The sequence below is a fragment of the Pinus tabuliformis genome, chromosome 4_1 (assembly GCF_031772625.1).
Source record: "Pinus tabuliformis cultivar Carrire ecotype Pingquan chromosome 4_1, CPIR1, whole genome shotgun sequence".
NCBI lineage: Eukaryota > Viridiplantae > Streptophyta > Pinopsida > Pinales > Pinaceae > Pinus > Pinus tabuliformis.
In genome coordinates, this window is record NC_142303.1 from 749,255,644 (window position 1) to 749,266,902 (window position 11,259).

Genomic DNA, 11,259 nt, shown 5'->3' on the forward strand with positions numbered 1-11,259 from the left:
TGGATGGCCTAAGACCCGACATATCAAATCAGCAAAGGAAATTACTAAAATTCAGGTTAAAGTCCCAAATCCGTTGGCATTGCTCCACTATGAAAATTATTGATCTTAGTGAAACCGCATATTTATGATACAAAGAAAGTGTAGATACAATATGATCTTTGGATGATAAGCCTTCACCTAAAGGCTAAAGTGTCGACACATCCTTAGCCTGAGATATCTCTAAATAGAATGGACACAATAAGCTTTAGAACATGACATTCACTAAACTCGTACTTTGAAACCAATTTCAAAGTATTCTCAGTTATTAATTTGCATATCTACAAGCATACAGTGCAACAGGGTAAGTATAAACAGGGCAGGCCACAACAGAAAAGCTCTGAAGCTGATGCAACTTCTCCTTGTTACAGAGCCTCTCTTCACTTTGTCTGTTGTATGATAAGTACATCTAGAAAAGCTAGCAAATTGATCAACTGGAAATCCAGCATATCATTACATTTCCTCGAAGAGCTATTTAATCCTAATCCACATCCAAAACCATTAACAACTCACAACCAGTGCAACATAAATGTCTGCGAAATCATGGGAATACATGTAAACAAAGAAAACTACTATGTTAACCGTAGTCAGCCTATGTGATGAAACAATATCACCAAAAGTTCAAACTAAGCATGTTAACAATAAAACTGTTGGCTAAACCTATAAACAATCTTAACCATCCACTTCTACCTGCCTTCTTAGTATTAGGCCTTTACCAACAGGTGTGTGATGAAGTCGTTTCTCATCTTTTAAAGCTACCAGGTTTGACAGAAAAGAAGTGCAAATTTCTTGCCTCCACTATCTAACAGATCTGCTAATTTCTGAATCATTCAAAACTTGAACAGGGCCAATATATTGAAATAACACCATGAGAGCCTCAGAACTTGTGCCTCCATTTATAAGCTATCTTAACTAAGCCATTTCTTTTGGTAATCCAAATAACAAAAAAACCATTCCATTTCTTTCCTTTAAAACAGAGATTTTCATCCAACAACTTCTAGTTGCACGTAGAGGCAGATTCATTGACTTTTACCATTCACGCCAGTCTTCGTATGCAGAGGCAGATTCATTGAAATGAGATATTTCTTTCAGCAAAATATAGCAGTGCGATGAATATGTTGGCAACGATTAAATGACCCCTGGTCCACTACAACAAGGAGAACATGATTCAATAACTATTCGAAGGCTCTGCATGTACACATCTAGTACATTGTTTTCTTCTGCCCAAGCTGCGTTTATGGTTGTGATTATCACAGTCTTGTTAGGCATTGAAGTCTTTTCTAGATCACTCCCTAAATCAAAGGCAGTTACAGATGAATCCAACTCTGAACTCTGTAAGAGATTGGCTCTTAATTGAACTGTAATAGCCATGGAAATTTATTTATAAAAAGTATACCATCAACTACACAATTGATATCTACAGAAATAGAAGGCTAGAAAACAAGAATTTTAATTTATAAGATCCAATTTACATGGTTGGTCAACATGTAGAAACCCCTTGTGTCATCACTCTGTCTAAGTGGGGAATAGTAATATGACAGTGGAATCACTATTGTGAATATGCAGAGACATAATACTATGGCATGCTTATAGATCGTTGTTGGCTGAATGACTTGCAATTGGCTTTCAAGTTGTTGGTTCACCATAAGTTGGATGTACAAAATATTAGTTGGATCTGAAGAACAAATAAAGCTAGGATAAAAGGTCCAAATTTATGAAATTATTAGTTTCTTCCTTCCCCACCTTTCCATTGTTATTATTATTATTATAATACTAATAATAATATTATTATTATTACCAGATAGCTCCCTGGATGCCATCAAACAATTAATATTTATTTTATTAGAACAAATCAAGGTACGGATAGAAAGCTAAATTTTTTTAAATTATTAGTTTCTTCCTTCCCCTCTTTTTCGTTCTTATCATTATGACACTTCCTTTCACATCCTACAGTGGATTGAACTTGCAAGAAAATTTGAGGTGAACCTTACAGAGAGGTGCTAGACTCTGCTTTCCCTGGAAATGACAATTTTGACTACAAAGATGCCCTCTCAAAGAGCATTATGTTCTTCGAGGGGCAGCGGTCGGGTGTTCTTCCACCAAATTAGAGATTGACATGGAGGAAAGATTCAGCGCTCACAGACGGATTCGACCAGAATGTATGGATATTTTTTAAAAACATACGAATAACTGTTTTAGCCTTTCATCTCAACCCTTCAACTATTTTAGTTTTTCTTCAATGGGTACTAAATAAATCGAAAACAAGAATTATAATTTATAAGATCCAATTTACACGGTTGGTCAACATGTATAAACCCCTTGTGTCATCGCTCTGTCCAAGTGGGGAATAATAATATGACAGTGGAATCACTATTGTGAATATGCAGAGACATAATACTATGGCATGTTTATAGATCGTTGTTGGCTGAATGACTTGCAATTGGCTTTCAAGCTGTTGGTTCACCATAAGTTGGATGTACAAAATATTAGTTGGATTTGAAGAACAAATAAAGCTAGGATAAAAGGTCCAAATTTATGAAATTATTAGTTTCTTCCTTCCCCACCTTTCCATTGTTATTATTATTATTATAATACTAATAATAATATTATTATTATTACTAGATAGCTCCCTGGATGCCAACATTTCTGATTTCGTTCCACCATGCTTGTAGCTCTGTATCAAATTTCACTGCATCATCATTCTGGTAGTACAAGGACAGGTACTCCTTAACCCATGAAACCATTGCGAACCATATCTCCAATCCATCCACAGCGTAAGGGTAGTCTTCGATCATCAGCTTCAACCCGTAGGGCATTGATGAGTCCACCACTGCCATACCCCTGTCAAGTTGTAGCCACATTCAGGTAAAAATGTTAATCAAAATTCAAATGGTTGACACAAATATGAGGCTCAGATTTTAATCAGTATTGATTACTGTTTAGAAAACAAAGAGCACTAATCAGCACAGCATCATACCAGAGTTTGAATTCCATACATAAAACATTACAGTAAAAAACAGAACTGACTGAAAGAAAAAATCTGTATATAGAGAGATACAGTATAATTGTAAGGAGATCGTCCATATTTATAATAAATTGGGAGAAGCCCAACATTAAAAACTGGTCGTTGGATAGTTCACCAACCAAGTAATGATAGGTCAAATGTGCACAGTAATTAGATCACTGACCTAAATAATTTTAGTCTTTAACTCCATGGTGTATGTACAACAACAATTATGATTACCTTTTCATGAGATCTGCAGGTAACCCTTGTTCGTCAAGCCTCCATTGCCTGTACACTACCGAAGAAATATCTAAGGCATACTTTCCAGTAAACATTGTTCTTTTAAGAATTCCTCCGCCATTTATAAGAATCTGGCGAGCCAGAGCATTGATGTTGATTGTGTCCCGGAAATGAGGGCTCAATAGCTTGTGAACGGGATGCATCACACTCAGTTGTCTGTTAGTAGCAATAATAAATGGTTCCGTAATTGCATGAGTCTTGAGCCTAAAAGAATCCGACCATTACAGTCTCAGTCTGGACTATATATAGAATGATATTGTAAATATCAAACAAATTCTGCAGGTATTCTATTAGTTGTGGCTATTTGGGTTTTACCAGTGACTGATAAGCTGATGGTAACCAGAATCATTAACGGTCACGTACGCTTTAGCCAGCTGCCATAAAGCTCCTTCTGCGCCTTCCTCTGCTGGAGTAAACACCTTCCCAACACTTGCCCAATCTTCTGAAGTGGGTAGGCTCAACTCGATTGCAACTGGCCTTAATGTGCCATCCTTCTTCAGGAAGAGAATTGAACGAGAAGCATATGTCTTGGTGATAGACAGAGCATTTATTCGATCCAAATGGGGCATCAAGGCGTCATGGTGGTCCACAATGAAGAGTCTGTTATCCCAGAGAGCCTGAAAATATCATATCCATCTATGAATACATGAATCTATAAGGGTTCATTAGATAATTTGTTCTACAAACCCCTCTCACATACTCAACTGCATGACTGCCCTATTCAAGAAGCCATCTATTCCAATAAGCATGTGAATGAAAATCACCCATACAATTTACAAATTACAACAACAACCAACCAAAAAAAAAATGTACTCAGCAGACTAAGGCAACAAACTGGTCAAGTAATAATCTTCAAAAGGGCCAATATACTGGGACTGTCCATTCAACTAAGTATTACCACCTATATTTTATCCTGATTTAAGTATATTTCCAGTAACAATTCACCAAACCGTACTCAGCCTATGTGATGAAACAATATCACCAAAAGTTCAAAGTAAGCATGTTACCAATAGAACTGTTGGCTAAACCTATAAACAATCTTAATCATCCACTTCTACCTGCCTTCTTAGTATTAGGCTTTTACCAACAGGTGTGTGATTAAGTTGTTTCTCATCTTTTATTAGCTACCAGGTTTGACAGAAAAGAAGTGCAAATTTCCTGCCTCCACTATCTAACAGATCTGCTAATTTCTGAATCATTCAAAACTTGAACAGGGCCAATGTATTGAAATAACACCATGAGAGTCTCAGAACTTGTGCCTCCATTTATAAGCTATCTTAACTAAGCCATTTCTTATTCTTGGGACCCTTTTTCTGGAATGAACCTTCTGCTTATGGTGGGCCGATTAGGCATGTATCCGGCGTAAGGGTATTGCCCAAAATTAACTGCAGCATGAAGAGCCGAGGCCACCCATATGATTGTTGTTATTGCCTTTTCAACTTCTTCCACACTCTCCATGCTGTACCACCATGTCTCGTCCTTCTTGTCTCTGTGACCAACATTTCTGATTTCATTCCACCATGCTTGCAGCTCTGTATCAGATTTCACTGCATCATCATTTTGGTAGTACAAGGACAGGTACTCCTAAACCCATGAAACTATTGGGAACCATATCTCCAATCCATCCACAGCGTAAGGGTAGTCTTCGATCATCAGCACTGGCATACCCCTGTCAAGTTGTAGCCACATTCAGGTAAAAATGTTAATCAAAATTCAAATGGTTGACACAAAGATGAGGCTCAGATTTTAATCAGTGTTGATTACTGTTTAGAAAACAAAGAGCACTAATCAGCACAACATCATACCAGAGTTTGAATTCCATACATAAAACATTACAGTAAAAAAAAGAACTGACTGAAAGAAAAAATCTGTACACAGAGAGATACAGTATAATTGTAAGGAGATCGTCCATATTTATAATAAATTGGGAGAAGCCCAACATTGAAAACTGGTCGTTGGACAGTTCACCAACCAAGTAATGATAGGTCAAATGTGCACGGTAATTAGATCACTGACCTAAATAAATTTTAGTCTTTAACTCCATGGTGTATGTACAACAACAATTATGATTACCTTTTCATGAGATCTGCAGGTAACCCTTGTTCGTCAAGCCTCCATTGCCTGTACACTACCGAAGAAATCTCCAAGGCATACTTTCCAGTAAACACTGTTCTTTCAAGAATGCCTCCGCCATTTATAAGAATCTGGCGAGCCAGAGCATTGATGTTGATTGTGTCCCAGAAATGAGGGCTCAATAGCTTGTGAACGGGATGCATCACACTCAATTGTCTGTTAGTAGCAATAATAAATGGTTCTGTAACTGCATGAGTCTTGAGCCTGAAAGAATCCGACCATTACAGTCTCAGTCTGGACTATATATAGAATGATATTGTAAATATCAAACAAATTCTGCAGGTATTCTTCTATTAGTTGTGGCTATTTGGGTTTTACCAGTGACTGATAAGCTGATAGAATCCGACCATTACAGTCCCAGTCTGGACTATATATAGAATGATATTGTAAATATCAAACAAATTCTGCAGGTATTCTATTAGTTGTGGCTATTTGGCTTTTACCAGTGAATGATAAGCTGATGGTAACCAGAATCATTAACGGTCACGTATGCTTTAGCCAGCTGCCATAGAGCTCCTTCTGCGCCTTCCTCTGCTGGAGTAAACACCTTCCCAACACTTGCCCGATCTTCTGAAGGGGGGTAGGCTCAACTCGATTGCAACTGGCCTTAATGTGCCATCCTTCTGCCATCCTTCTTCAGGAAGAGAATTGAACGAGAAGCATATGTCTTGGTGATAGACAGAGCATTTATTCGATCCAGATGCGGTATCAAGGTGTCATGGTGGTCCAGAATGAAGAGTCTGTTATCCCAGAGAGCCTGAAAATATCATATCCATCTATGAATACATGAATCTCACTGCTGTTGTAGATCAAAAGACAAGCCAAATTACAAGGAACAAGCATTGAGTTGGATCAATATACCTGCTCCACTGTTAGACCGTCGAGATTATTTTCGATGTGTGAAGCAGTAATAGAACTGATCTGAGGACCAGACATCAAAAGGTCCAGTTTACTTCTCGGAGGAAAACTCTGTGAATTCAACCTTTCACAACACTAAAATTATGTAGCCTAAGCTTAATTAAAAATAGAGAGGAGACAGATGGGGACTAGAGGTCTGCTGATTACTTGGAGTCTCTGTATAACAAGAGGATTGACTCCGGCCAGCATCTGGCGCACAAATTCTTCATCTTTCCTCCATGCAAATTCTTCATCTGCACCCATTAATCCCATTTCCAGTAAGTTCAATTATTCAGAATCTGGTAGAAATCAAGCACAGAATAAGAAGATGCATGGACGTGTTTGGAAGAGAAATACTTACGGGCTATAACTTGAGGAAGGGGATACTTGAACAATTTTTCGCCGTCTGTTGTAAGAAACTCTTTGACAAGCTCAAAGGGAATGAAAATTTTGGAAGCTTCCAGAATTGCGTTGTTGGGCAACTTTTTCCCATCGGAAAAGAGCTTCTTAATGTCTTTAAAGGAGTCGAACTCATTCATAGTTGAATCAAACAGCGATTTGAGCTCTGGTACCAGGAATTGAACAATTGCCTTGAGGGAATGCGCTAAGAAATCAGACATTTTCAGATGCCCAAAACACTTATCTCGTGGGACACATCTCATACTGTTTACAGCATCGACACCCAAAATCCAGGTTCCGATGTCGCTGGAGAAACTGCAGCAGCAATGGCTGTCGCGTCCATCATTTTCTGAACATCCGACTTCTCTTATTCTCAAAGTCTTTTCAAACTGCAACTCAGGGAAATTAAAATATGGGTGACTAATAAGCATCTAATGACCGCCATTGCCATGAGCGAGAACCGCGAGACGAAAATTCATGAACCATTTCAGTTTCATGAACCGTTTTTTGGATCAACGATCAAACTTTGTTCAATCGTCTAACACCACAAATCTACGGTGAACAATAGGACATGGCGACGGCTGGGGCAATTCATTTCAAAGGAAAACGCCTTACGGTGTAAGGAAAACGCCTTACGGCGTAATAATTATCTTTGCAATGTAACGCAGATAAACTAGAAGGCAAAATTCAGGTGAAAGGGATTCAGTACGGTCTCTTGGTGTTCTTGCAAGGAAGGAGGAATAGATAAAGGCGGCAGAGTGCATGCAAAAAAAATAATATGTATTCAGTATGGCCACGCCTCCTTTTTTAAGAGCTAGGATCCTCGTTTGCAATACAAAGCTTTTCCTTTTCCACTGGTAAAGGTGGCAGAGAGTCAAATTGATCGTAAACGAATCTGGACATTTGCTAACTGCAGATATCAAATGCAGCATGCCCATTCAAACTTTAAAATTCAAATTTTAATCTCCCTGTAGAGGGAATGGGCATGGTGGTGGGGTTCTAGAGGTGGTGAACCCAAAATCTGTTTTGAATGAGATGCAGAGGGAGAAAAGAGGGGGAAGAGCTTGGTAGGAAGTTTAAGTTTTCATAATGGGTTCATTGCGTGATGTAGTACTCAACATAATGGGCTTCTGTTGGAATTAACTTCGTTTACAGCTGTCAGCATTAGAGTTATGAGGGAGGGGGTGCAATTGCGAAAGGAATTTGTGAACGGTCTTATCCACGATGATAGCGAGTAATGAGGTGATTTAGCTAGCCCATATCCCACGCTATCCAGGGTATGACAAGTTATGGGCACAGATACCTGAGTATAATACCTAGTACGGGTACGTAAATCAGACCCTGTGGTACACATTCCCTACCATAGATCATAACTTGAAAGATGCAGAGAGACCAGTGCCTCCATATGTGTCGGATTACAGCATTTATTGAATCAGACAAAGGAATTAAATCTTTGAAGCTCTAAAGTTCGGTAGAAAAATGGTCACTGAGGATATTGGAATTTACAGGCAAGAAACTAACTATAATTATTGCATAATCACAAAATTAATTAAGAAACATTTATACCTTCTAATGGAAACTCACAAAATTTCTTGACTAAAATCAAAATAATGAACAGGTTGAGTGAATAGTAAAGATTGTATCGATTGCCTATTCACGAGACTTATCTCTGTGTTCACGAGAATAGAATGCCCAAGGGCAGTAACATAAATCCATGAAGAAGTTAAGGCATGAAACCATAAATGTATTCAATAAGTATGATGATACAATATACATAATGAGAGGCTATCTATATAGTACAGATGCCTCAGTCGTCTATATAATTATGGCTAATCATAAATAATGACCATATCATACGTCCATTATGATATAGCAAACCATATCACATAATGCCAAAAACCCATTGAGATTTTCAATCAGCAGTGTCACATCCTGCACATTGGTTCTGGGAGCTCAATTTGAGACTAGAGAATTCTCAATGTCAATTACAAAGCGATATTTCACATCTTTGTTAATCATTCGTTCTAAGGCCTCATTAATATACTGGATTGGAATGACTTCAATGTTTGGATATACTCTTTCCTTTGCACAAAAATCAAGCATTTCTTGAATGTCTTTGGTGCCACCTGTTACACTCCCTGCAATCGATTTCATGCCTGCATGCAGAAACTCAAGTACGGATGTTATACTTAGTGATTCAGAAGATAGACGAGAATTGTGCAAATAACACATTTATTTTTCCATCAACTACAACTGTATCAGTCTACTTATCAGATTTTTACTTTTATCCTCAGATGATGCACCTTTAGTTTTTTTGGTAAAACACATAATGCACATAGAAATTTATGTTACCTTAAACCTAACACGTTTAGCATTTAAATAATGAATATATCTAACTTATAAATCATTGCTGTCATAGGCAACACGTGGTTCTTATGGTCTGTAGTATATTACAAGTTCCATTTTACAAAAAATACTGCATGGATCTTGGTGCCACACACATACGCCTAGTGACTTGAAACCAGAGAACTCTTAAGAAATGAAATACAGTACAGTTGATGAATCTTTCCTCTTTACAAAATAAAAATATATATGTATGGCATGGACTACTATTTTAGGAAGTTGTAGGTTTTCTAATCCAAGAACAACAAAGAGTGTGAAGGTCCACACAGAGCATTTACAAGAAGGCTCAAAGGAAGTGGCCAAAACTAACGTCATGGCAGAGACAAGCATAATAGGTAATCAAGTTAGCAAATAATTATATAGTTGCCAAGGTAATTCACAAAATACCAAATCCAAATTTTGCAAATATTGTGGTGGAAATAATCAGTGCAAAAGATTGTTTTCTAAAAAAAGACAATGACGATGAAAGGATTGGAGGTAGAGGTTGTAGTGGCAAGGGAAGAGGATAAAGAGATCAAAGTGATTTTGCAGAAAGTAATACAATGGTTCCTATTACTGAACAGAGAAAATAATAATCTTTTAATAGCCAGACACAGAAGTCAGTGCATCACGATGCATTTGGTATATTGATTCTGGTACTACCAAACACACCATTCATAAAAGAGAAGCCTTTTTCCGAGATTGATAGATGTGAAAATGTAGATATTGTTTTGGCTGATAACAATGTACATGAACTACAAGGTGTTGTCCCCTTTGTTGAAGTTCAATTATTCAGAATCTGGTAGAAATCAAGCACATAATAAGAAGATGCATGGACGTGTTTGGAAGAGAAATACTCACCGGCTATAACTTGAGGAAGGGGATACTTGAACAATTTTTCGCCGTCTGTTGTAAGAAACTCTTTGACAAGCTCAAAGGGAATGAAATTTTTGGCAGCTTCCAGAATTGAGTTGTTGGGCAACTTTTTCCCATCGGAAAAGAGCTTCTTAATGTCTTTAAAGGAGTCGAACTCATTCATAGTTGAATCAAACAGCGATTTGAGCTTTGGTACCAGGAATTGAACAATCGCCTTGAGGGAATGCGCTAAGAAATCAGACATTTTCAGATGCCCAAAACGCTCATCTCCTGGGACACATCTCGTACTGTTTACAGCATCGACACCCAAAATCCAGGTTCCGATGCCGCTGGAGAAATTGCAGCAGCAATGGCTGCCGCGTCCATCGTTTTCTGAACATCCGACTGCTATTATTCTCGAAGTCTTTTCAAACTGCAACTCAGGGAAATTAAAATATGGGCGACTAATAAGCATCTAATGACCGCCATTGCCATGAGCGAGAACTGCTAGACGAAAATTCATGAACCGTTTCAGTTTCATGAACCGTTTTTTATCAACGATCAAACTTTGTTCAATCGTCTAACACCACAAATCTACGGTGAACAATATGACACGTGCAAATAACACATTTATTTTTCCATCAACTACAACTGTATCAGTCTACTTATCAGATTTTTACTTTTATCCTCAGATGATGCACCTTTAGTTTTTTTGGTAAAACACATAATGCACATAGAAATTTATGTTACCTTAAACCTAACACGTTTAGCATTTAAATAATGAATATATCTAACTTATAAATCATTGCTGTCATAGACAACACGTGGTTCTTATGGTCTGTAGTATATTACAAGTTCCATTTTACAAAAAATATTGCATGGATCTTGGTGCCACACACATACGCCTAGTGACTTGAAACCAGAGAACTCTTAAGAAATGAAATACAGCACAGTTGATGAATCTTTCCTCTTTACAAAATAAAAATATATATGTATGGCATGGACTACTATTTTAGGAAGTTGTAGGTTTTCTAATCGAAGAACAACAAAGAGTGTGAAGGTCCACAGAGAGCATTTACAAGAAGGCTCAAAGGAAGTGGCCAAAACTAATGTCATGGCAGAGACAAGCATAATAGGTAATCAAGTTAGCAAATAATTATATAGTTGCCAAGGTAATTCACAAAATACCAAATCCAAATTTTGCAAATATTGTGGTGGAAATAATCAGTGCAAAAGATTGTTTTATGAAAAAA

The 11,259-nt window shown here is 37.6% G+C and overlaps 2 protein-coding genes across 2 annotated transcripts; both read right to left on the reverse strand.

The window, feature by feature from the left end:
* Window positions 1-4,633: 4,633 nt before the first annotated feature.
* LOC149178309 (linoleate 9S-lipoxygenase 6-like) lies at window positions 4,634-6,990 on the reverse strand. Its single transcript, XM_089422045.1, has 7 exons — window positions 6,732-6,990; window positions 6,539-6,624; window positions 6,335-6,442; window positions 6,154-6,230; window positions 5,414-5,677; window positions 5,196-5,208; window positions 4,634-4,924 (listed from the first exon to the last, which is right to left on the reverse strand). Exons 1-7 carry the CDS (start codon window positions 6,988-6,990, stop codon window positions 4,634-4,636), a joined length of 1,098 nt encoding a protein of 365 aa, XP_089278171.1.
* Window positions 6,991-8,722: 1,732 nt separating this feature from the next.
* LOC149178310 (putative linoleate 9S-lipoxygenase 3) lies at window positions 8,723-10,481 on the reverse strand. Its single transcript, XM_089422046.1, has 2 exons — window positions 10,013-10,481; window positions 8,723-8,925 (listed from the first exon to the last, which is right to left on the reverse strand). The coding sequence occupies exons 1-2, from the start codon at window positions 10,479-10,481 to the stop codon at window positions 8,723-8,725; spliced, it is 672 nt and encodes a 223-aa protein (XP_089278172.1).
* Window positions 10,482-11,259: the final 778 nt, after the last annotated feature.